Genomic DNA, 25414 nt, shown 5'->3' with positions numbered 1-25414 from the left:
TCTTCCTAGGTTATCAGAGAACACAATCATTCCGACGGAGGAGCTTTAAATGCATAAAAGACTGTTTAGGCCCAAACCACAGAGACTGACAAACCACCAGAAATATGGCACAATCGCCTGGATAAAGTAGTTCCATGTTTTAGTGACGCCTTTTTGCTCATATTAGATACACGAACGAAGACTGATGCATTCATTTTTGCCACTGAATTGCAAGGCAGCAGGAAGGTCAGTCAGTACAGCGACGAGTTGGGAGAGGAGTCAGAACTGTAGTGCATGCAGGTGTGTGTTGAGAGTGTGTGTGTGTGTGTGCACGAGTGTCTGTGCATGCTCGTGAGCGTGTGTGTGTGTGTGTGTAAGGGTGCTGAGAGGCATTCTGGAAAAGCCTTAGGGACCGGGACCCGCTGAGCACAGCGAGGAGCCTCTGCCTTGCTCCCTGGGGAGTGTGTCCCCGTGGCGTGGCACGGGATGTCCCTTCTCCCTCGCAGCAGTGCCTCGCTCCCCTCCGCCCGACACCGTGGAGGCGAGCAGTCCACGGGGTGCTCAGTCGCTGAGGACGGCCCCTGGCAGCTCGTTCGTTAGCGTGTGCCAGCGCTCGATTTTCTTGTCCTTGTTTTTCAGGCAGTCGAACCAGTGCTTCAGCCTCTCGCCTTTGGCATTAATTCCCAGCACGACTCCACCTTGGGAGAGACAGAGAGGAGAGGTGGGTGGGCACCTGCCTGCAAGACACACCAGGACACACTGGGGCACACCAGGACACGCCGGCCATCCCACCCCAAAGGAAGAATTGGGGAGTGAAAGAGGCAGCCGGGACAGGGGGCAATGCCACTTAGCCAAGATCTCAGGAACACATCCAGCGCTTCCAGATGCCCCACTCACCTATGAAGTCATTCGATTTCCCGATGTCGTAGTCCCACACGGTGACTTCCAAGGTCTTTTTGGCCAGGTCGCCGTGCTTTATCTCATAGCAGAACTCCTGTGGGGAGAGCAGGAGCCTTCAGGCTGAGCTGTCATGGGGCCCAGCGCCAGCAGCGCCATTCCCCACGGGGAGCTCAAATCTCTCTCCTTGTGCAGTGGCCGGGGTGTTTTATTTTCTCTTTTAAGTCACAGCACTGAGAAAAGCCCCCCAGGTGAGAACCACGAGCAGCAAAAACCCACCTCATTGAATTCAGGGTTCAGTGTCTTCTTCTTCACCGCCGTCTTATGCTTCGACTTCTTGTCCTCATCCGGTTTCAAGTAGCTGCAAGAAAACCATTTGAGGCAGTCAGCACACAGCCGCTGGGCAGCACGAGGGTTTTCCCCTGTTTTTGTGTCCCAGGTCAACATGTTCCCATGTTGGCACTCTCCGTATCTTGCTTGTAATTCAAAAATTAGGGCTTGCAGCAAGAAACATCACTCGTCTGTCTGCTCTGCTTGTAGCCCTGCAGGTATGATCACTGCCTGCCATACATGTGAGGCAGCATCCAAAACAACCACGAAAAACAAAGGGAATTCTGTTGTTTCAGGAGCCAAGCTTTTCCGATGAGCATTTGAAAAAGAAAGGGTGGATTTTTATACAAACGTCTCCACTGCTAAACAGCAATTGAGTAGGAAGCTGAAAGCATTCTGCTGATAAACTCCATTACTGGCCTCCCACATACCAGGCACGTTTCATCCCAGTCACTCTGTCTCAACAAATACCATCCCTAAAAGTGCTGCATTTGGGGTCAGAGCACTGGGGACAGGGATGAGGGACGGGCGCAGGTTGCCAGCCCTTCCTGCCACATCCGTCTCCACTTGGCAGAGTGAAAATTTGAAAATTGATATTTCCTCCCTCAAAAAAGAGCCGTGGCCATCATCCTGCCTGTGGGCACAAAGCAGTGACTCCCCTGGCACCCCAGCACCCCGGGTAACACAAACATCCCTGCCCCACAGGGTGAGGGCAGCTCACAGCAGCCCACCCCAGCCATTTCTGGGCTTTTTTATTTTTTAAAAGGACATTTTTTTTTTTTTTTCAGAAGGAAGACAGCCCCATCATTTACATCGCAAAGCATCGGTAGGACCTGCAAACGTGCCCCCAGCCCTGTTAACCAGCCCCTGGAGCCACCAGAGCTATGGGGTGCGATTAAAGTGCTGCCTGACCTAATTAGACACGCGCTGTAATTAGAGCCTTTCTGAAGCATGGCAGTGACCTGGTGGGCGCATGAAGGGGGGAACAGGACAGTGCAAGGCACATCAAAACCATCAGGGACCGGGTACTGCTCGTCACAGGGCAGCCACGGGGCAGGCTGACACCTTTGCTACTTGGCGTCATCGTGGAATAATTGCTGGGGAATAACGCTCACAAGCTGCTACCGTGACGCCCTCATTTGCATCTCTTAATGAGAAGGATTAATCTCCACTGCGGGGACAGGCGAGGCGGGCCGGCGGCGCGTCACTCACGTTTTGACGTAGGGGTCGGAGTAGCCATTGGCGTCCATGGCGGCCAGGTGGGCGCAGCGGATGATGCCCACCAGCAGGCCCTGCTTCTGCGAGCTGTACTTGAGGGAGATGAGGATCCGGCCGCGCTCCTCCAGCGACTTGTCCTCTGTTTTATCTATCTGGGGAGGGGGAACACAGCCAGTCCAGGGCTGCCCCAGTGCTGGATGCCCACCATGAGGCCTGCGCCTTGCTGGCGTCAAATATCACTCATACACCGATATTAAAACAGCCCAAATGCTGCCTGCTGGCACCTCTCAGGTGTCACACTGCCCTCCTCCCCGCCAACTCACCGGCAGCTGCTTCTCCAGGCAGATGCTGAAGTTTTTGGTCTGGTTGGGCTTCAGTTTCTTCAGCGGGATCCGCGTCTCCCCGATGAACTCGTTGTGGCGGAACTTGTCCTCGTCACACACCGAGATCCTGAAAGGAGCACAGGGCGGTGTGAGCGGGGCTGTGTGGGGGCTCCTTTTTCCATGATTTTTATTTTTTTCTGTGACAGCTTCCCGTCCTTTCACTGCCTGTTTTTCCCCCCTGGCAGACGCTCCTGTTGTCGCCCATTTCTCACCTTGGCCTTGCTGGGTCTTCATAAACCCAGGAACAATTCATGAAGGAATAAAAGGAGTTACAGATGAATATTGCCCTGCAATCCCATGTCACTGGAATGAATTGCACACCATGGCTCTGACCGTAGATGGTTTACCCATGGATGGGTGGTTTCTCCATGGGTGGTTTATCTGCGTGTGGTTTACCTGTGGGTGGTTTCTCCATGGCAGTTTGACCACCAGGGAAGAAGGAGGCAGTGAGGAGCCACCCAGACGGTGCAGCCAAGCCGCATGAGGAACACCGGGTCGGGGGAGCAGGCAGAAGGAGAGGGTTTGGGGAGAAAACCCCAAGAGGGGCCACGGGAGTGCTGCTCTCCAGAAATGGATGCAGCGTTACTATAGATACGCGCAAAGAAAAGCACCCCACCGCAACAGCAAAATCCTCAAAGAGAATCTGAAATGCAGGCAACGTATTTCTTAGTTCCCTTCCTCTCTCTCTCTTTCAAAGACCCAAACCTACAAAGGAGCAGCGGTGGCTCTAGACAAGATGCAGCATTCACCAACGCGTGCGTGGCCCCATCCTGCTGCAGCTCCAGGCAGGGAGCAGCAAGCCTGCGGTTACAGAGGATGAACCGGAGATGGGAGCACAGGGCCAGGCTCTGGTTCTGCACCAGGGCATGGCAGAGCCATGCTGCTGCCTATGCACCTGGGGGAGCAGCGCTCGGTGTGGATTTTACCTCTTGAGAACAAGAGCAACAAGATCCCCCACCCTGAACCTTGCCTGGATGCACCCCAAAAGTACTTCGAGGTGTCGGATGTGGTTGGTCCATCTGACACCCCTCCAGCCCTATAGCCACCTGGCTGTGGTCCCTCCACTCCACCGGTGTGGTATCTGTCACTGGTGGCTGGTGGTGCATTGGCCCCGTAAGTCAGTGCAGAGGCGTGAGTCAGATCGGCACGCAGCTCCGGCCCCAGCCCTGCCTTTGGAAACAGGCGTAATGCAATTACACCGGCTTGAATTTTATTACGAGGAATCAATGTGATGGAATTTTTATGCCTTGGGTTAGAAAATCAGCTCCATGACAAACAGTGAGCACACGTCTCCAGCAGCCACCCTCGCTCCCCGTTAGGAGCTCTGTACCGCGAGCATCACCCCCCTCCCGCCTCTCTCTTCATTAAAGCCAGTCCCTCGCACCCTGCTGTCGATCTGACAGCTTCCAGGAGGGCTCCTGACCGCCGGGCTAAGGCCGTGAAACCGCCGCAGCAGAGAGCCGGGGAGCGCGCGAGCGATCGCCGCTCACCCAACTTCTCCTCCCACTCCTCCCGGCCCTGACTCACTGCAGCTCCAGCCACCCCGCAGCTGACTCACGGCTGCTGCCTGCACAGGAGCTCCTCCGGCCTTTTTTCCCTTGTGGGAAGGGGAGAATGGGGTCAGCGAGGAATTTAGTTGGAGCCTCGTACCCTTTCCCTTAATGTACACAAGTAACAGAGGATGCTGAGGACGCAGCGCCTGCCTCTGAGCTCCCCATGGTCCCTATAGCAACTTGGGAGGCTCTCAATGCAGAGGCACAATGCCTTAAGCACAGACAATGCCTGGAAAGGAGAGAAAATGGCAAGAGGCAGCATCTGGGACTGTCCAGTGTGGGTCTCCAATCAAAACCCCTCCGTGTCTGAGCGCAGGAACCACAGAGCTGTCAGACACCGGCCCGAGGCTGCCCACGGTTCTGCAGCAGCGCTCGTCCAGGGCTCGTGGTGTAATGCAATCTGGGACCCCAAATCTCCACGTATCCGCAGTGTGCCTATTAGACCTGATCAAATACTATTTTCTGAATAATATATTTAATGAGTCATGATGTTTGTCAAACACATGATTAAACAAAGAATTCCTGGCATTCGCAGGCACGCTGAATATCATATGAATAATGCATCGCTCCGCCAATATATCTGGATATGAATAATCGTATCCAGTCTCCGGCCAGCTCCGGTATTTATTACGAATACAATCTATTTATTGCCTATTACACGGATAATTTAAATGTAGGCGGCTGCATTCTGCCCACTTCAATTTCCCCTGCCCTGCGGTGCTGGTGGGGGGCTCTGGTGCTGCTTGGGCTAGACTCAAGGATGGTTTGCTCGATGAATGGATGAGACCTTTCAAGATCCTCCCACCTGATGCATTTCCTGAAATCTGAAATACATCTCAGGGGGTTGGTTCATTAACAAAATTCTGCTTGCCAGTCCCTCAGACATCTTGCATGTCCCCTCTGTCCCACAGGGACAAGGGACAGTGCTGGGGGCACAGCTGGGGCTGAGCTCAGGGCAGGAGCAGCCCAGGTGGGCAGGGAGGCTGTGGGGCCCTTCAACATCTCCCCAGGAGCTGGGAGGCAAAGGCTGGTGGTGGCTTGGATCTGTTATTTTTACAAAGACTCCATGGTCAGGGCACAGGCAGGCAGGTATCCAAGTGAGGAGCAGCAACACGTCCCTTCCACCTATCTGAAAAGAAGGAAATCCAAGCACAGACTTGAAATAAAAGCTGAGTTTTCTTCCTTGTGGCTCAGTTGTAAGAAGCCTCATCTCCTCTACGCCTGCCTCAGGATAAAGAAACTCTCTTCTGCTGATGCCTTCTGCCGCGGGGATGGAGGAAAGGAAATAGGAGGCTGGGGAATTGTTCTTCAGCTAAATGAAGAGCACTTGAGTTTTAGGCACTGGCTGCCCCATGCAAGGGAAAGGAATGGAGCCATGGGCCCCAGGAGATGGCGAGATCAGGGGAACTCCATGAGCCGTAGGCAAGGGAACGTGTACCCAGGTACAGAAATGTAGCCAGAGCTGGGAAAGGACGAGGAAAAACATCTCCTTTGAACACATACACACCCATCTACCTTAGTTCTGTGGAGCCATGTCCAGGCAAGGCAAAGGCCCTGAGCCCCAGCCTCACAGCCTCCCCACTTCACCAACTCCTTTGCTTTTTCACTTGCACAAAAACCTTCCCAGGGTGGCGGCGGGGCCACCTGAGCATGCAGCCTGGGTCTGCCAGGAAACCTCACTGTGCAGGGACAGCATGAGGCCAGCAAGGCAGAGGCCAGCAGCTCCCAGGGGACAGCAAAGCACCGGGCACGGGGGGGACACAGGCGGGTGCAGCACCCCGAAGGTGTGTGTTGGGGCTTTTTCTCCCTGCTGCGTTTCACCAAACCTCTCCCTGCAAACTGATTTCCACGCCTGAGAGGTTGCAAACTTCAAAGTCTGCAGTGAAAAAAAAATAAAAATAAAAAATACCCACCGCTAATAATAATCAAAAACCAGAGGCTTTCCAGCCCGGCAGGCCTGCAGCACTTTCAGCATGACTAATATTTTCCATGTGAAATAACAACCCGTGGCGCTCGGTTCCTCATCTGCAGGCACGCTGCAGGCAACAGGTGGGCTCTGCCCCGTGCCCCCCGAGCTCTTTTTTCCTTTCCCCTGAGGGGAAAATGCTAAACTCTGCCTTCAGACCAAGAGGGTTGGGTGGCAGCCATGGGGCCCTACCGCAGGGTCTTGCGGATCATGTCCTCGTCGGTGATGCCGTAGTAGGTGAGCGTCTCGTTCCAGGTGGGGTTCAGCGTGTTGCGCAGCGTCTTGGTTCGTAGTTTATTCGCCTGGAAGAGCAAAGGAGGAGCATGGTGAGAGGGACCCCGACCCCCGGGCTGTGGCAGTGGGTGCCCCAAAATCCCCCTTCCCGCAGCATGGCACAGCGCTTGCTGGCTCATTTGCAAAGCGATCCAGCTCCGCATCCCCCTCCCTGGAAACAAGCAGTGAAACGGGAACCTTGGCAGAGGCAGCGAGAGAGCGGGGATTTCATTTATACAGCAGGAGTGAGAGAGGGGAAAAAAAAAAAAAAGTCTTTTTTCAGGTTCATTAAAAAATACTAATTTGCTGTTCTGGCTGGTTATTTGCATTCCTGCTTCCAGCACAGCTCCTGACTCTGGCTGACTCAAAATAAAAACTCAAAATAAATTCCTGGACGTGCATTTTGTTAGCAGGGGTAATGCCTCACGGTACCGCAGCTCCGCAGCCGCTGGGGCCAGATCCTGACCCCTCGCCCTATGGCCAGAGGGGGGTGTCCCTGTGAGGCCCCCCCGCAGCCACCCCTGCCCTCGGGCACTGCTACCTGCGGCCGTCCCCCCCCCAGCAGCAATGCTAATCAGTGCCTTTGCAGAAACTGGAAGTGACAGATAATATCGCTGATGAAAGCGCTCCTGGCTCTCCTGCTTCCAGTGGAACTCGAAATGTGGTTAAAAACTCCCTCTACCGCCCTGAACGTTACGAATTAATTCAGCTGAACCGTAACAAGTAAACATACCTCCCCCCAAAAGGTCTTCCCTTTAGTGTAAAATAAGAGCGCAATTAATATTCATAACACATACATTTAGCATTTAAATTCCACATCCCCATCAGTTACACCGCGCTCTCACTACACATCAATATCTTTAATTACTCTTCTCTCCAGCAAGCGCTGAGCTTAAGTAGATGGAAATATTTCCCTTACGATTTATACCCTGCTTTACTGGGATCTGAGGGGTTTTAAATGCAACAGGAGAAGGAAAACCAAACCACCAAACAAAACCAGAGCTGGTTTCTCCCCATGCTTGGAGCTGTCCCAGGACCTTGTGAGCCTGATGCCTGCACCCAATGCTGCTGGACTGGGTCTGTGGGGAGGCACCGCTACCCCCAGAGACCTGCGGTCCCTCGGGGATGCCCCTGGAGACACAGCTGCTCAGCAGGGAACCATCACCAGGTTCCCAAGGGAAATTCCTGGGAAGGGAGAGGGCAGTGAAGGGCGTCTCACCTTGCTGGCTCCGGGAAGCAAGTGCAATTTGACGTAGGGGTCGGCCAAACCATTATGGTCCATCGGCTTCAGGCCCTGGAGAGGGAAAAGCAGCAGGAGTCAGAGCAGCAGCGGCACCAGAGCTGTCCTGGGAGGCAGAGCCGCCCGCGGGGTGCTCTCGCTGAGCCCAGCCTCTGATGCCCACTTCCACGGGGCATTGCTGGGCCATGGTGCCCCAGGAGTAGGGAGGGAGGAGAGAAGGATCAGTGCCAGACCCAGGCTGTGTGGCAAGAGCAGAGCATGCCTGGGGCTCCCCCGTGGCGTGTCACATCGGCCACCGCGCACCTCCGCTGCTGGAGCAGCTGACTCTGACACCCTGCTCGCAATTAATTTGGGGATTAGGGAAAGCAGCGCAGTGATCTTCATGGCTTAAAATTACAGGGTTTTGTCAGTTAATAATCACTTACGAGCAAGCACACACCTCTGCTGTTGTGCTCTTCCCCTGCAGCGCTCCCCAGGGTGCGAAGGCGCCGTCCTTCCGCTCAGTGGCACGGCACCGCTGGTGGCACAGCCACAGTCAGAGCCTGGTGCCCACGGGTACTGGAGCACGGCCACCAGGAAGCCCTCACGGTGCCCCTCACTGATGGGTTTTTACCCAACCCCACCGCTCTCAGGGGATGACATGGAGCGTGTTTGCTCTGGAGCTCTGGGCAGAGGGGACGAGGCTGCTCTGCCCCGTGGCCTCTGAACAGCCACAGGGCTGGAAATGCTCTCAGGGCCATGCCCCAAACCAGTACAAAGCCGTAACAATGTGCAGAGAAACAAACTCTACAGGGAAGGGAAGCAACACAGGGGCACAACAAACAGAGCCTCATTTTTACTGGTCCTCAGTGGAAACCACAGCAGCCCTGCCACAAATGCCCTGGGCTGCTCCAGCCTGGCTGCAGGAGCCCTGCAGGGGCTGTTCCCCAGTGCCTGAGGGCATCCCTTGGCTGGAAGCATAGTGGGAGAGGCACCTGGGCATAGGAACCAGGCTGTGGGATGCTCACGGGTTGCCAGGCCCCTAGCGCAGGGTATTTGGTGCCTGGGATCAAGGAGCATTCGTAAGGCCGCTGCTGGAGTGGCCGTGCGCAATGGAAGTTGGAAGATGGAGGGTGGATTTGGGGCAAATTGAAGGGCAAGATGTTGGGGTAAATCGCATGGCATATGGAATTAACACCCAGCTGCACACTGGCAGCCCTGGCTGGCCGGGTTTGCACAGCCCAGGACCTTGGGACCAGCTGCCAACCTCGGGCAGGTTTCCACATCCACGCTGTCCTGGGGCCAGGCGGCCAAACGGGGCCCGGCAAAGAGGATTTGGCTCCTCCACCAGAGCCAGAAGGATTAAAAATATCAGCAGCAAATGTAGGCTAAATGGCTCTGTTTCAACAGCATTGCAGCTCAGGTCACCTCCCTGGCCCAGCCAAAGGGGAACGCGGCAAACACGGGGGACGGGAGGCAGGTGCCAGCTGCGGCTCCACAGGTGTCCACGGCACACGGGGACAGCCCTGGCTTGTGGGGACCCAGGGGAATGGGATCACCGGTTGCTCACAGCAGAGAGAAGTGAATCCTGCCCACAGGCTCCTGCGGCGGAGCTGCCCCACCTGCACGGATGCTGTGTGGAAAATGAAGCCATAAGCGAGCGAGCAAATTCCCATGAAAATGGATGGAGGGAGACAGGCAGCTCTGTAATTCACCCATCAAATCAGCTCAATTAAATTACCTTCTGAGGAGGCTATTTAAGGCTTTTTTAACAGATGTGCTACGGAGGATGGGGTGACAGGAGCCTGGAAAATGGCTCCTAATGCTACGTCTGGCTCCCTCCCACGTCGCTCTGCTCGGGTTCAGCACCAGTGGGATGTAACGCGATGGCTCTGCCCCACAGGGGCACGTGGGTGACAGTGCCATCACCCCTTCTGCTTGGAGGGACCTAAATCTCCTCCGAGAGAACCAAGAGGCTGAGGCAGGGTGGCCAAGGGCTCCCCAAGCCCCACGCTGGGGACAAAGTAACCCACCAGCTTCACCAGCACGGCCTCATGCCAATCTGCCCTCCCTGGGGCACTGATGCTGCTCACAACTTTCCCCTTCTTCTCCCCAGCTCCGAAATCCCCTCTGTAATCCCAAAATCCCCGCTGCGATCCCATGGGGACCGACAGCCCCGCCGCCGCCAGCTGCACTCCGTGCCACTGACATTTAGCTAATCAATAGGATTTAATTACGAGGCGGGCTAATCGGGCTGCCTATTAACGCCACGCTCGAGGCACGCAGGAATCGCAGGAGGAGGCTTCGTGCCAGCAGCATCCCCCTGTGGCCGGCAGGCTGCTGCTGCCCAAACCCAGCCTCTGGTGCTTCTTTCCAGCCTGGGGTGCTGTGTGTCCCTGCTTTGCAGGGGCCGTGTCACCCCTCGCAGATGGGCACGTCCAGAAATCACAGCCAAAGGCTCCCCAGAGCGTGCTGCAAACAAAGGAGTTGTGTTTGGAGGAGCTTGAGCCCTCCCGGAGAAAAGGGGGTGGCATCGGTGTCCCCGCTGGGGCCAGGAGCAGCAGCTGTGGCTCGGAGCTGGGAATGTCCCCGCAGTGATAAATATGGATGAGCAAATTCATAACTCGTGTTCCGTGCAGATCTCCAGCACTCGGCTGCGGGTTCGTGGGGCGCATCCAGGCGCTCGGCAGGGTGGAAGCTGCCGGGTGTCCTCCAGGAGCCCCCCGCTGCAGGCAGTGGGCTTGGCAGTGCTATTGTGTCACCATGGCTTTGCCCGAGGATCACCCGCGGCACCTTCCTCCCAAAAACAGGAGCCCAACAGAGCTACGGGACAGCACAGCGGTGTCTGTGCTGCCCCATGCCCCTATAGCCCTGCAGGGATCAGTGCAGCACGCTGGCCTTGGTTAGGCTGAGCAGAAAACAAGACCAAAACCACCATGAGCTGTGCCAGGGCACAGCCTGTGGCACCTCGTGTTATCCAGGTCCTTCTCCATCCTGTTTTGGGAGGGCAGAGCTCTGTGCTATTAGGGAAACTGAGGCACAAAGCGCCCCAGCAGGGAACCCCCTGGAAGCCCTGACCTGCAAACCGAGCAGTCGGTGGCTGCAGAGCAGAAAACTGGTGTTGGACCAAGATGGGGTGGATTTAACCGAGAGGGGAGGTTATCCAGAGGAGAAAGAAAAACCCTTCTCAGGCGGCCGACACCACGCAGCCCCGTGGGACCCACGCGTCCCGGCACTGCCCTGCAGCGTCTGCGCAGCCACCGCCAGCTCCCACCGCCGGCAGCCGGGGTCCTGGCCCTTACCTTTCTGTAGTCAAGTTTTGGCAGCTTTCCCCAGGCGAGAGATGAAATGAGAGCGAGCAGATGGCAATGTAAATAAAAGAGAAAAATGGGAGAATGAGAGCAGAATGGAAATGAACAGGACTGCAACGCTTGAATGTCAGAGCGGCGGGGGGGGCTTGTCCCACCCGCGGGCAGGGCCCAGGGCTGTATTTAGGGGGGTTCAGCTGCTGCCATTCCCTTACAGCCCAGCTCTGGGGCATGCTTGGACCAGGGCTCTCCTTCCTCAGCCCTGCCTTCGCTCTCACTGCTGTCAGAGCCTCCTCCTCCTCATGGGGCTCCTTCCTCCCCACCTTCCTCCCGCTGCAAACCCGAGCAGAAAACCCCTGCTTGGCTCCGCTCCCGAGCACTACGAGGAAAACCCGACCCGAGGCTGCCCAGCGGCTGTGCACAGCCTGAGCCGAGCTGTGGTGCCCCTGCTCCTGCTCCCGACGGGTGCGCGCACCCAGCACCCAGAGGTGCTCCGCTCCGGGGTGGGGGCTGCAGGTAATCCGGCTGTCCTCGAACATCCTCAGAAGGGAAACGGTCCCCTGGGGGTCACCTGCAGCCCCCCCAGCCCTTCCCAAGGCTGCAGGGCTGGGGATCTCCCTCCAGGCCCCCATGGCTGGGTGAGGTCAGGGAGGAGCTGAGCAGCGCCCTGAAGCCATGCGCCCAAAGGCAGAGGCAGGACCTCCGCTGCCTGTTTCTGCTCCAAAACGTGCAAAAAAAAAAAAAAGGAAAAAAAGAAGAAAAAAAAAAAGCCCAACAAAACAACAACAACAAAAAACCCTAATTGCTTCAATCACGCAGACGGCAAAGGAGCTGAGGCAGAGCACTTTGTGGCAGTGATTAGCAGCATTTAAAAGAGCCATTTATAAACTGACAGCCGGTCACAGCGTCAAGTAAATAACAACATCGGGTTGGGTGCTCTGCTGAAAGCCATAAATAGCTGCAGCCGGCTCGGCACGGGGACGGGGACAGGGACGGGGATGGGTGAATGGCTGCGTCCCACGGGACTGGGGCTGGAGATGGTGCGGGCATGGGGCTGGGGACAGCAGAGCCCCGGCCGAGCCCCCGTGTCCCCATTTTCGGCAGGGTTCTGGTGTCCCCATATCGCCCCGCGGCGCTGGCCGGCTCCACATACCTTGGCTTTGTTGATGGTGCAGTGCAGAGCGTTGTTCTCCTGGTCGTACAGCAAGCTGAAATCCAGCGTCCCCAGCGCGGCTGCAAGAGACACAAGAGGTTGTGAAGCAGAGGGACCAGCACCGCTGGCTCCTCGCCCCGTAACACAAAGGGAGCGGATGGAGATGCAACAGAGAAGCGAAGCATCCTCCAAGTAAGCCCCAGAATGAAGCAGTGGGGCTGGCACATCCTGCAGTGTTTCATCCTGGGGAGAAACTGGGGGGCTCCCCAGCCCCAAGGCTCCTCTCCAGGGGGAGCCGGGCAGCGTGGCACATTCCATCCCACACCTCCTGTGGCACTGCTGGCACGCCCGCCGCGTGTATTTGCACGCTGACACCTTTGAACAAATGAGCCACCGGTGGGACCCATTCCCAGCTCCGGTTTGGCTGCGAACTGTAAATTAAGCCCAGCGAGCATGGAAATACTTTTACGGGTAAGATGAAAAACATCAACAGCCCTCAGCCAGAGCGGCGTTCCCTCACGGCATCGGCAACCCAGCTGCGGCCGCAGCGGTGCTCGGGGCCGAGGGGAAGGGGTGGGAGGGCAGCGCAGAGCAGGAGCCTCAGCAGCAGGGGAAAATTGGGTTTGAGAAATTCTCTCCCTCTGGACAAGTCGCACCAAGGCAAAGCAACGGCAAAGCCTTAAAAAGGCTCGCTTTCCTCTGAAACATGCTCAGACCTTCACCAAGGCCCCCAGACCCAATCCCCACGTGGATTGGCATCTCCCCCAGCATGGCCTCACCTGCCAGCAGCCTTCAGCCCCCCCAGGGGCTCCAGCCTGTGTTTTGCTGTGCCCACCTTCCCCTACTGGGACCTCCTGAGGCAGCACACGTGGAGGCGACCAAAACCTCCGCGTGGTGATTTCATGGTGATCTTCCAGCCCAAACAAGGGTTTGCCTGCTAGCAAACAAAACCCGCTTCTCCAGAGTAAATATTTTGTCTTCAAAGCGAAGAAGAAAAATATTAACAGAGGTTTGTGCCAGAATAATGCTCCCCCCTTGCTCTGGAGTAATTTCATGGTGCGTTAGCTGCTGGCTCTGTGGGGTTCACCTGCTGGGCTCGGGGAGATGGAGGCGATGCAGGGTGAGGCCAAATCTGCAACACCTGTGTGTCACCTCTGGGTTGGGCTCAAGGGGCACCTGCAGAGCACTCACCACCCAAATTGTGCTGTGACTGAGGCTCCAAACTGCTCATGGGGCTGGTGGCATGGGTAGGGAGGTGGTAGCTGTGCATGGCAGCATGCAAGGACCAGCACTGGTCCCATGGCTCATGGCAAAGTCATCAAAACTTGACAAAGCTGGGTTTTTGCCTATGGAAGAAGAACCCTCTGCTCTCGCAGGCTCTCCATCCTCACCTGCCCTTTAGCCAGCCGCTGCCCGCCAGCCACAGGAGGGGGCCGCGGCTTAGCCGGCTGGATTTGGCAGTTTATAAAACAAATTAAAAGCTTGGCGTGGAAACGGGGTTTGGCCAGGAAATGCCGGCAGAGCCTCCTGTCCCCTTGGCGCGACAACCTGCCCCAGGGCGCAGCGAGCCCGGCCCCAGCAGGACGAAGCAGCAGCAGTGAGCACGGGCAGGGGTGCACGGCCCCTGCACTGCTCTCCCCCAGCACGGGGAGGGTCCTGCTCCCCGCATGGATATGTGCTGTCGATGGTGAGCTCCCGTTCCCAAGAAAGGGTCCGCCTTCGGCAGAGGGACACGGAAACATCATCGGGATGTGTTGCACTAATTGCTTAAAAGCGCGGCCGTATGGAAGTGACAAAAGGGATCAGGGTGACGTGGGGGACTTGGCAGCCGCGGCGCTGCAGCAGGAGCCTGGAGCTGGGGGGGCTGCAGGATGCGGCCTCACGGGGACACGGGCATGGGCACGGCCACGGCTGAGCCGCAGGGTGAGAGCCTGCAAAGCTCGTGGGATCCCACCAGGTGGTGAGCACGGTGCTCGAGCTGTGAGCGTCCCTGGGGTCACACCGAGCCCCCAGGTGCCAGGATTGGGCCCAAAGCTGCCCGGTGCAGCGGCCACGCAGCCGGCTTTGAACAAAGCCCTCGGCCAAGCAGGCGAGATGCCCTGCTTTTGTTGTTTTTCCCCCTCCCAGCCACCCTCGCAGCCGAGATGGAAGTAGCTTGTGCTGTTAATTAGGGGAGCGAGTGCCTAAAAAAGAAAAGGGCAGCAATTAGACGAGAAGCGCTGTTACCAGACATATTTAACTCTACTGGGCTATTCTGAATGCTGCCCTCTAATCACACGGACTGCAAATAAAAAAAAATATAAATAAATGCCTTTGTCAGGCATTACAAAGGCAGCTTAGCGCTCTCCAGGCAGCAGGCAGGATGTATCATTATTATTGCGATTATTCTGCTCCAATGATAAAATAACCATTAGGAGACGTGAACTCATTAGCAGGGCCTGACCCTCCTTCCCAGCCGCGGATCAGGAGAGATTGATGGGAAGGTGCCAGCCCGGGGCCGGCGCTCAGCGCAGGCTCTGCAAAAAAAAATAAATCTGACTCGTGCAGGAACGCGGCCTCTTCCCCCACCGACCTTTGGGCGTTTTGATTAATTCAGCGGGCTGTGAAATTATCAGCAGCCAGACCGTGTGGCTCCGGGCTCGGCCATGGCACATGTCTGGAGCCTGGGGGCGCCGCGGGGTCCTGCGCCCCCCCAGGGATGGTCCCCGTGGTTTATGGCTGGTATCTGCCATCAGACGGGGAGCCCCAAGCATCTTCTGTTTATACCTGCAGGGGTAAATCTGGGTGCTGTTCCCTAGCAGGTCCCTGGCTGTGTGGGCAAGGTGCCCTCATCCAGCAGCAGATCTGGCCCCTTGCTGGCTGGGGACACGCGAGGGAGAAGAGTTCCCCTGCCCGGGAGGTGCTGGAGATGGCAAAGAGGCACTGGCACCCGCAGAGCAGTTCCATAAACTTCAACAAAGCCCGGCAGCGATCGCTTGTGAGGGTGTTTCACCTTCCAGACTTGGGGAAGCTTCTGCAACATGACTGTTGTTGGGAAGCCCAGCAAGGCTAGGTGCTGGGAGAAAGCAAGGTGCGCGCTAAAAACTGCTCTAGAACTAATTAAAAAGGAGTCCGAAAGCCTTAAGTCCCTCTGCTTATCAGCATTGCTGCTCCCAAGATAATCTGCTCATGGATTTTGTGCCAGGGAGATCAGAGTGGAGCAGTAAAGAGACTGCTGGGGATTGTCTGGATTAGTGCTCCCTTACAGAAAGCACAGGTTCAGTAACCTTCAGGCTGGGTGTTTTTTAATGCACTATAAAAGATAGGTCCCCATTCTTCCATTGCTTTAATTTTCCTCTGCAATGGAGATAATTTTAAAGGTCCTGAAAGGCAGCAAGTAATTCTGTGCACTTACAGCCCCACGTGAAATGTCAGTAAATGACTCCTCAGGAGGAACAGAAATAATTTTTGCCATTTCCAAGCCAGGCAGCTGCGGATCGCCTCGGCGGGCACGTGTGAGGAGCGACTGACTCCCTGCGCCGTGGGGAGCAAAACTCCGACAGCCCCTGGGTTAATTCCTGGAAACAGCCCCAGGAATCACCCTGAGCTGCTCTGTGACAAAGTGACAAAGGATTTGGGACGTGTCCCGAGGGCAGCACGCTGTGCTAGGACACAGACACTGGGCAGGATGTCCTGGTCCTGCACAAAAGCCAGCAGGGACTGGATCCATGCACTCCCTTCCCGGGAGCTCCGGGGATGGCACAGGTTTGTGGCTGAATGCAACAGGAGCAAGGAATGAGCCCAACTCTTCCTTCTCACAACTGCTTCCTGCCTTTCCATGTTGTTGGGTTTTTTTACTTAAAATCTATGACAATTAATATTTCTTCATTTCCCAGACACAGCGCCAGCCCCTGGCAAGCTCCAGAGCAGGGAGCTGCTTCTCCACAAGGCTGGTTGATGGATGCTCATCAGCTCTTCTGTCTTCTCCAGGAGGAGTGTTCAGAGGAACACTTATCTGCTCAGAACAGTTCAGAGATGCAATTATGTTTTACAGCACTAAATGGTCCCTGATGTCAGCAGCAATTAGACTTTCAGCAATTTCAATTTGGAGATGGCCTTCAAATCTCTCCCTCTCTCTCCCTTTAATGAAATACGGTATTGCAATTAACAACCCCCCGAAATTGCCTTCAGTGTTAAATACAAAGATGAAAGATCCGGGAAGCCCTCGGGCACGGGGCACTGGGGAAGGGAGGAGGGAGGCAGGGCAGGTTTGTCCCCAGCTCCCCGGGGATGGCGCCCGGGGTCCGGCACCGACCGGCACCTGCGCAGGCGCCGTTGGCTCTGGTAGAGCCACGCTCCAGGCTCCGCCACCATCAGCAGTGGTTTGTTTAGCTTCCCGAGCAAAAAATACCTCTTTTGGCCTTATCTGGATTGAAAAGACGATTCAAAGGTTATAAATAGCAGTGGCAGCATATGCTAAGGAGCTGTGTTTCAGAAGTAAATATCCTCATCCTCCCGGCGCATGCTTCCCCTCCATCTCCCCTTCTTCCTCCTGCTGCCTGGCCACGAGCACCGCCAGGCGACTCGGAGACTCAGTGCCCTGCAAGACCTTTGGTCTTCTTTACGTCTTTAAGCAGACAGTAATTAATAACTGCCCTACGACTTTGCCTAATTATCATATTTGCTCAAAAAAAAAGAGCCTTCCTAAATAACTTCGGTGGCTTCCAGCTGGCGTCACAAGCCACGAGCTCTCATCCGGAGACCTGGGCTTTGTGCTGCCGCAGCCCCGTGAGCTGTCTGCTCCAGTGGGCAACCACGGCCACGTCTGTCTGTACCGGAGCACCACGCAGCTCCTCCAGCCAGCCCAGCTCCACAGCAGCAGCCGTGCTCTCGGGCTGCCTCCCCGTCCCGAAACCCAAAGCCCGGCACGTCCAGAGGAGGGAGCGAAACCCTGCCACAGCCTCACTCGGCAGCTGAGGCACGCGGAGAGCTTCTTCGAGGGCTTGTGCTTTGCGGCAGAGGGATGGCTGCGCATCCAGTGTCAGCCCCAAGCAGAGCAGTCCTTGCAGCTCTCCCTCCCAAGAGCCACGTTTCCACACCCTGCACAGCCTCCAGAGCCCTTCAGGCGAGCTGTGGCACAGCCCAGGCACTGCCACGGGGAATGCGCAGTCGCTGGAGGGGCCGTGGCTTGCTCAGAAGAGGGGAGCCGGGAGGTGAGGAGCTGCTGCCCAGCTCCTGGCAGGTGGCACATTGCCACCTAGCTGGCATTTCCTGATTTTCCTTCTGCACCGAGTTCCCTCGCCAGCACACCGCCTGACAGGGTGGAAATCAGCCCTGGAGGCTGGTGGCCCTCAGGGACAGGCCAAAAGACAGAGAGAGGGTGGTGGCCGCGGCTGGGAGCTGCAGGCTGCTCGGCTGGGACCTACGGGCTGCTTGGAGGGTGCCCCAAATGGCTGCCTCCTGCCCCAGAGCCATCAACTCGAGCCCCTGCATCAGGTGCCAAAGAAATACACTGAAATACAAGAAATAGGACTGCAGCGCAGGGACTCAGCCCCGCATCCAAGCCCGCAGCCCCGCCGGGTGCTGTAGGGCAGGGTGCTGGTGGCTCTGCTCTGTACCCAGCCCCTGCAGTGCTGCGGGGTTGAGCCACACAGCCCCGGTGCTGCTGGGCACCCAGGAACACCAGGCTGGAGAGGTAACGCTGGGCAGGAACAAATTTAGGGGAAAACCAGGCAAACACTGCATCTCCTCAGCCAGAAGCAGCCCAAATCCTCCCAGAGGGCATGGGAGCGCCATCGCTTCTGTGCTAGGGGAGGGAAACCCGCAGGCAGGTGGGACGAACGGGAAGGAGCTGACCTCTTCCCACGGGCCCTATCGTGACAAAATCCTGCACCTCTGCGGGGCTGCGCTGGGAGCATCCCTGGGGAGTGATGCAGGGACCATCCCAGCCCGGCTGCACCAAAGCCAAGGTGGAGACACGAGCAGCCAAAGCACCCGGGCAGGCACAGCTCGCCCCGCAGCACTACCCGGGCACTGCAGCGGGTGATGGGTGCTGCCCCCAGCTCCAGCACTGCCATACCCAAGCCCTCAGCCAGTCCCCATGTCCCCAAGCCGCCATCCAGGCAGGGATGTGCAGGTGACTAATGCAGCAGCCCTGAATCACCCGCTGGGGATATGAGGGGGTGCTGAAAGACTCCCCAGCTTAGCTGGTGCCTCCGGGCGGGCTGCACAAATCCCCACCCAGCTCCCTGACTGTGAAAAGGGGCCAGCGAGCCCTCGCCTGGCTTTGCAGCGTGCCTGCTAACCACATAGGATGGGCAGGCTCCATCCCACATCTCTGCACCCCGACAGAGGCTGGGGCCATCCCACGCTGTCCCCCAGCTGGGATCCCGGCCGTCCCCACTGCACCCACTCTGCTCCTGGCGCCTCTGCCAGGGGAAAACCCAGCACATCTGGCCGAGGAGCGGCGGCGGTGTGGCCGACACCTGTTACACTGCAAGAAATGCTCCTCCCAGCGCCCAGCGGGAGGACGAATGCCCTCCAGCCCCCAGCCCCGCAGCTCCCGGCCTCGCTGGGCACAGACGGCAGCGCCCTTGGGTGCTGGCGAAGGCGCCGTGCCCTGCGGCCCTGAGCGCACCAGCGCCCGCGCACACCTCTGCCCCTGCAGCCCAGCTGCTCCCGTGTCTAGCGCCGGGATGAGCAAAGGCGATCTGATAATTAGAGCAGCAAATAACCCAAATCCGGTTAAAGTCGCTGCTAACTGCCTGGCTGGGACAAACAGGGCTTAGCGGGGATGCTCCCCCTGGGCATGGCTCTGCTCTCCTCCTCTTCCTCCTCCAAGGGGAGCGTGACCCCAGCACGGGGTGGCAGCGAGGCAGCACCCACTGGGGGCTGCACCCACCGGGGGCTGGCACCCAGAGCATCCCCTGGCCACGGGCAGCAGGCAGCACAGGGTAGGGCATGGTGGTGGCCGTGCCACCTCGCAGTGAGGAGGGGCCCAGCCCTGTTGGCAGCCGCCCAGCAGCCGGGAGCGATGCCCAGGCAGGGCTGGGACATTTGGCACAGGGAAAGCCACCGCCTGCCCGGCACGGGGCCGTAAACAGCTCGGCTCGGTGGGAGCTCAGCCCACCCCTTCCCCGGGGACGGGCACGCAGCAGTGCTCAGCAGCGCTGCCTGCCTTCCTCGTCGCCTCCAGGCTGCAAACTTTGTGCTCAGCCCCTGGCAGGATCTGGCCCCTAAGGGCTGGGCTGAGCAGAGACCTTGGTTTTTATCTGACCCGGGGGGGAAGCGATGCTATCCCAGCCGCCGCGGCTGGCAGAGCCAGACAGCAGCTGCTCTGCAGCCTGCAAGCTCCACCGAGCCGTGTGGGAAGGACGTTTTGGGTGGGGAGGGGTTAAACCAAGCTGCAAACACCTGCATCTGCCGGAGCCTGCTCGGAAGCCCCCCGGTCCCTCCAGTGGGGGCTCTGCCTGCAGCTGGGGGGGGCGAGGAACGGGAGCTGGAGTTTGCAGAAGGCGAGGGCAGAGATTTCCCAGCGGGTGCCATTGCGAGCGGAGCGCCCGAGCTCGAGCTGGGCGATGCGAGCGCGTTATCGCCAGCTCATCAGCCGGGCGGCTGCACCACCCAGACGGATGGAGCGAAGGCTCCGCGCCCAGCACCGGCAGCCACCAGGGACCCGAAGCCGAGCAGGAACGAGGCAGGGAAGCGCCTCACCCGCACCGGCAAACGCAGCAACTGGTGGCTCTTGGGAGACTTCCCCAGTTTGGGTTCAGCGCCCAGCCTGGCTGCGGCAGGGATGCTCCTGGGGCCACCCCTCCTTGGGGGCAGCACCGCGGTGACAGCAGAGGGTTTGTCACTGCTGCAGTGCAATGCCAGGGACGGGCAGCATGGCCAGGGAAAAGGGTGCACGGCGCAGGCAGCAAGACAAGGAACCAGACCCCAAACACCCCCACCCCCCCACCACAAGCACACAAACTCCCGCGGAAACTTGGCAACTCACTGCAGTCGTCGGACTCGTAGCCCTCGGGGTCCACCGCCTCCTCGGGTGGGGGGCACTTGGCTGGCTGCTGGGCGGGCGTCGTGCCATACGCCCCGAAAAGCTGGTCCACGTCCTCGTCCTCCTCGCGGGGCGCCTCGGCGGGGCTGACGGAGGGCTGGCTGACGGCCGGGCGCAGGGCCCCGCTGCGGCCCACGGCGGCGGGGAGCCCGCGAGGGAAGCGGGGGAAGTAGTCGGAGATCTGCTTGATGGGTTTGATGGGGCCGGGGCAGACGTCGATAGCCATGTGCTCCTGGATACTTATGGTCATTTTCTCTCCTTTTCGGAGTGTCATGCACGCGGCTGTCGGCGCCCAGCGTCCCCGGAGGGAGCCGCGACGGTGCTGGCGGGGGGCAGGAGGCAGGCGGCGGGGAGGCTCGGCCGGGCGCCCTACGTGGCTCTCGCGCCCTCAGCCTCAGCCGCCGCACGCATGCTGCTGCCGCCCGCTCGCGCAGCCCTGATCCTGCCGGCGCTGCCTGCCAGCGAGTGAGCGAGACCGAGCGGCGGCGGGGAGGCAGGGGGTGGGCTCTCGGGTGATGTCACCAGCTAGCAACAAAGCGGCACCAGCAGCGGAGGAATGAGGGCTGTGGCCAGCCTCAGCCCCTTCCCCGCCGTGGCCCCGGAGGACAAGGCACAAGCAAGAAGCAGCAGGACCCTCAGTGGTTTTCCCCCGCTGGCTGCTCGCCGCAGCTCGGTGCCCTCGGGCCCCTCGGAGGAGGAGGAAGGTCACCGTGTGGTCCCGGTGCTGCGGGCTGGGGAGCGGAGCTGCCCTGGGGACCGCGTTGTCCCTGTGCCCCCTGGCCGTGCCGTGGTGGTGCTGTGCAGCACGCTGAGCACGCAGCCCAGTTCTGTGTCCTGTGGCCGTCACCAGCCAGGGCTGAGGCAGTGTGTGGCACTCGCTCGCGGCACACTGGGCGTGATCTCTCCAAACTGGCTTTCAGCTGCTGGCATGGAGCAAGGCAGCAGGCGAAGCATCACGGAGCAGCAAGCAATGGGCTGGGGCCACAATGCTTCCCGAACAGGGACAGGGACAGGGACTGGGACAGGCTGCCTGGTGAGTCCAGCAGCAGGGGAACAGGACTCCTGTGGCATGCACAGGGAACTGTCTCCAAGCAGGGCTTCCACTTGACCTCCCCCCAGGCTCAGACCCACACCTCTGTGCTCCCACGCGATGGGAAGAGTGTTTTTTTTTTTTGAGCCAGAACTGCCAGAAAGGCACCACAGTGAGAACACGGTGCAAGACACTGAGCAGTTGTAGGCAGCTCCAGCACCGCATCCTGCTGCTGGCTCGGGGCCGCTGGCGTGGTGCTGGACACGTCGCGTACATCGAGCCAACCCGAGAGCACACAGAGCCCACACCAAGACAGGCAGAACTGCAGCTCCTGCAGCCTGGCGTGCTGATGTCTCAAACATCACACTCCACTCATTGGAGAGATTCCCCCAAAACCAGCGAAATGACGCACAGCCTCTTTGTCTAATGAAAAATTCAGTTTTTCATTCAGATTTTGGTAAATGTTAACGAACTCCCCTGACTCATAACACACTGACATTAGGCAAACTAACCCAATTTATTTCTCGCCGGGAAGCAAACATTTCTCTCCTGAAGCATCCAAACTTGTCATCGCCCTGTACCTAGACACGATGCCCATGGGTGCTCTCATGACCTGAGGCTCGGCCTCTCCTCCCTCTGCGTGTTTTCAGTTTCAGGGCAGCCCCTGCCCGTCACATTGGGGTGAGCTGTGCTGCTCTGTGCAACCAGCCCCAAGCAAGGTCCAGAGATGTTCAGCCCCATTCCCACCTCCCAGGACTCAGAGTTTCAGTGTGGATGGAAGTGGAGATGGGAGCAGCCACGGGGCTGGTGGCAGGGTGAGCCTGGCTTCAGGCACCACATCCAGGCTGCAGCACGGGCTCGGGCAGAACGAAGCAGAAACCGGGCCCGATGCCCAGAAAATAACAGCAATTCCCTCTTAAGGAAAGGGCAAATAAATAAATAAATAAATAAAATCGAGTTACGTGTGCAAGAGCCTAATGTTGTTACTGCCGTTACACCAGCGTCATTATTTCAAATGCTTCCCCAAAGAGCTCGAGACCCGGGGAGGAGAAGATCATCCCGCGGGTCAGGGAGCTGAGGCTGTGGGGTTGAGGTGAGCCCCTGAGCCCAGCCTCCCGCAGCACCCTGCCAGGGAGCAGGCCCCAGCAGCACCCAGGGGAGACGCACACAGCCCTGTGGGGCCGGATACACGCGGGGATCAGAGACGAGGAGAGGGAAAGGCAAGGCCGAGGCAGCAAACCTCACCGGGAAGGCCCCAGGGAAGCCCCGTCCCCAGACCAGAGAGATGGAAAGAAACAAAAACAAGACTAATAGCCCAGGTGGGAATTTCTGATCCCAAGACTACTGAAAGCAGCTGGAGCCTTTCCTTAGCTTTTAATGAGGCCCCACCTTGCAAAACGAAGCAGCTGGCTTTTGATAACCCGCCCTTCCCCATCTCATGCTGCCTGATGCCTCCTCCCAGCCCCTGGGCTGACCCGATGGGGCTCCCCTGGCCATGGGCAGGTGAAGGGACAAAAATAGCCTTAGGCTGGGAGACAAAGGCAGGGCTCAGCATTGCAAAGCCTGTTTCCAGGTAAAGTCTTTAATTCCCACCGTCTGTCTAATGCCCTGGAATGTGACTTGGTTTGATCCTGCGCCCTGCCGGGGTGATGCGGTGCCGCGGTGCCCTGCACGTGGCCTTCATCTCCCTGAGCAGAGAAAATGCTGGCCCCCTCACAGCCCCTGCAGGAAAAGTGATGGATTAAATGCTGCAGGGCTGCTCTCAGGGATGCCCCATCCCTGGAGGAAGGATGGATCCTTCAGAGAAAGCGAGACGGCCAAGAGCCATCGCTGCAGTCCCAGCCCAGGCTCAGAAAAGGGACAGCTTAGACTCAGTTTCAATGCTGTCCTGCACAAGGGGCACGTGCAGAGGCTTACTCACATCCCAACCTCACCCCATGCCCCAGGCAGAGCCATGCTGCAGCACAGCTTGGTCAGGGAGCCACCCTGCCAGCGCTGCACAAAGGGGTGAGCAGGAGCCTCCCTGCAGCAAACAAAAGGGTAGCACATGGATTATCGGCATACCCGAAAACAGAGCCCCTCCTCAGTGCACATTTCAACCAAATCAAGCACTAAGCATCGCATTCTGCTGTCAAACTCCAGGTTTAAATCAACCAAATTGAGGGCTGATTCCTGCTTAATCCATGCCTCTCCAAAGGGCCAGCACAGCAGCACGGCTGCACGTCGCCGTCGCTTATCAGAGACTCGATAACTGACCCCGTGGTTATTTAATACTTCCCAGCTCAAAACCAAACCTCAAAACCAGGGATGACACAGGGCAGCACCAGCCGCACAGCTTGAGCTTTCTTTCTGCTTTTTCCCCACCATTTTTGTGCCAGAAATGAGGTGCAGCAGCATGTGCAGAGAGCCCTCCAGCCCCTTGGGGTGGCTCAGGACCAACTTTGTCTTCAGCTCACCCTGCTGATACACATGAAACACGTTTGTTTTTTTTCCAAACATGCTCAGCCCCAGCTGGGCTGTGTGCATGGAAGAGGCTTCATGGAAAGGCAGCACGTGCCCTGCTCTGGAAGCACCAGCAGTGGAAGGTCCCTGCCTCCATGGCTGGCAAAGCTCAGCTGAGCCCACGGCTTGCACTGCGGGCCCTACCTGGTTAAACGCCCCCCACATTTGCTAAATAAAGCAATAATAATAATGATAACTGGGAAACTTGGCTAAATAATCCTAAGAGGCTTACAACAGGCTGCGCCGATTACGGCTCCCCAGCCGTGCCGCGATGCCGGTGCCCCGGCCCCCGCTGCTCCTCGGTGCGAGCCCAGCCTGAGGCTATGTGCTTGCCCAGGCCCTGCTCACGGCCATCACTGCACCAGATTTAACCAGCAATAATTACAAGCTGCGAACGAAATCACAGTGGCAAAACACAGCCCATGCTCTATTACACAGAGCAGACACAAACAAACCATTTCAGAAAGAGACGCGAAGGGCAAATGGGGTTGAGAAGGAGCCCTTGCCCCCCAAAATAATGTTTAAGGTTCCCAGAGAGCTTATGAAACACCCAGCTAATGGCAAGGGTGGATGGCAGCCTTCTTGCCAGCACTGTGCTACCGCAGCTGAACCTTCAAGAATGCTTCCGAAAGGACGGGAGGCGGCAGGAAGGCATCTGCTCTCTGAGCATCCTCAGTGCCTTTCAGGATGGGCCCAGAATAGCTAAACTTTCGGCAGGGCCTGATGTTTAATGCGCAGCATATGTTGCCATTTCGATGTGAATCCCAAAATAGTTGGGTGTTTTGTTTTGTAATTTTAAAGCACTGGAATTTTTGGAGTCCTGTGAGGCACACACTGGAGGGCAGCAGCGCCTGGGTTGGGAGCATGGGGTGCACCCTGGGGTTTGGGGTCAGGCTCCAGAGCCTTGCCAGAGCTTTGCCATCAGGAGGCCAGGCAGAGCCACCTGCTTGCACCACGCCAGCTCTTCTCGCTACGTGCCTGCAAGCCGAACACAGACCCGATCCTTTGCTTTCATGGGAGGGGAGAGCTCTGTGCAGCATCAACTCCTATTAGGCTAATTTTATCTGCTCTCGGTGCCTTTCCGAGCTGGAGTCAGCGTCCTCTGAGATTATCCAGCCGACTTGTCTTAGTACTTTTACCCTTTTACCTCTTCCCCAGCTGCGGCAGGATGTCAGCATCACTTCCCAGGAGCGAAGCCCGGTGGCGATCCTGCAGCACCTTACCCACGGCTCGGGCACGGCGCCCAGCGCAGCTGCCTGCCCGCACGCCCAGCAATTTGGGCCCCAGAGATGTCCAGGAGCAGAGTTAACATCAGCATTTGGGGCCTGGCCCTGTTGCCATGGAAATTGATAGACTTTCTGCTTGCATTTTGGTGGGAGGAGGCGTTTTGGGAGTCACCACCAGCTTCCAGAGTTAACGCGTGCGAAGCCAAGAGGAGGCAGGGAGCGACGGGAGGGCTCCCTGATAACCCACAGCACCGACGCTGCACGCCGAGCTCCGGGGATTCGTGAAATAACATCTTGGTTTTGCAGAATTAAAGAGCAATTTGGCTGCATTAAGGAAGCATT

General features: G+C 57.8%; 1 protein-coding gene across 1 annotated transcript; it reads right to left on the bottom strand.

Annotated features, from left to right (window-relative positions):
* Nucleotides 1–540: 540 nt before the first annotated feature.
* Nucleotides 541–20588, bottom strand: DOC2B (double C2 domain beta; the record flags this gene model as incomplete). The annotated part of the gene is made up of 9 exons (XM_084299745.1): nucleotides 541–677; nucleotides 877–973; nucleotides 1156–1237; nucleotides 2419–2576; nucleotides 2748–2874; nucleotides 6519–6628; nucleotides 7819–7893; nucleotides 12280–12359; nucleotides 20258–20588. 9 exons carry the CDS (start codon nucleotides 20586–20588, stop codon nucleotides 541–543), a joined length of 1197 nt encoding a protein of 398 aa, XP_084155871.1.
* Nucleotides 20589–25414: the final 4826 nt, after the last annotated feature.

The sequence above is a fragment of the Netta rufina genome (genome assembly GCF_964035555.1).
Source record: "Netta rufina genome assembly, chromosome: 21".
In the NCBI taxonomy this organism is placed as follows: Eukaryota; Metazoa; Chordata; class Aves; order Anseriformes; family Anatidae; genus Netta; species Netta rufina.
This window is presented reverse-complemented; position numbering and strand designations above follow the sequence as displayed.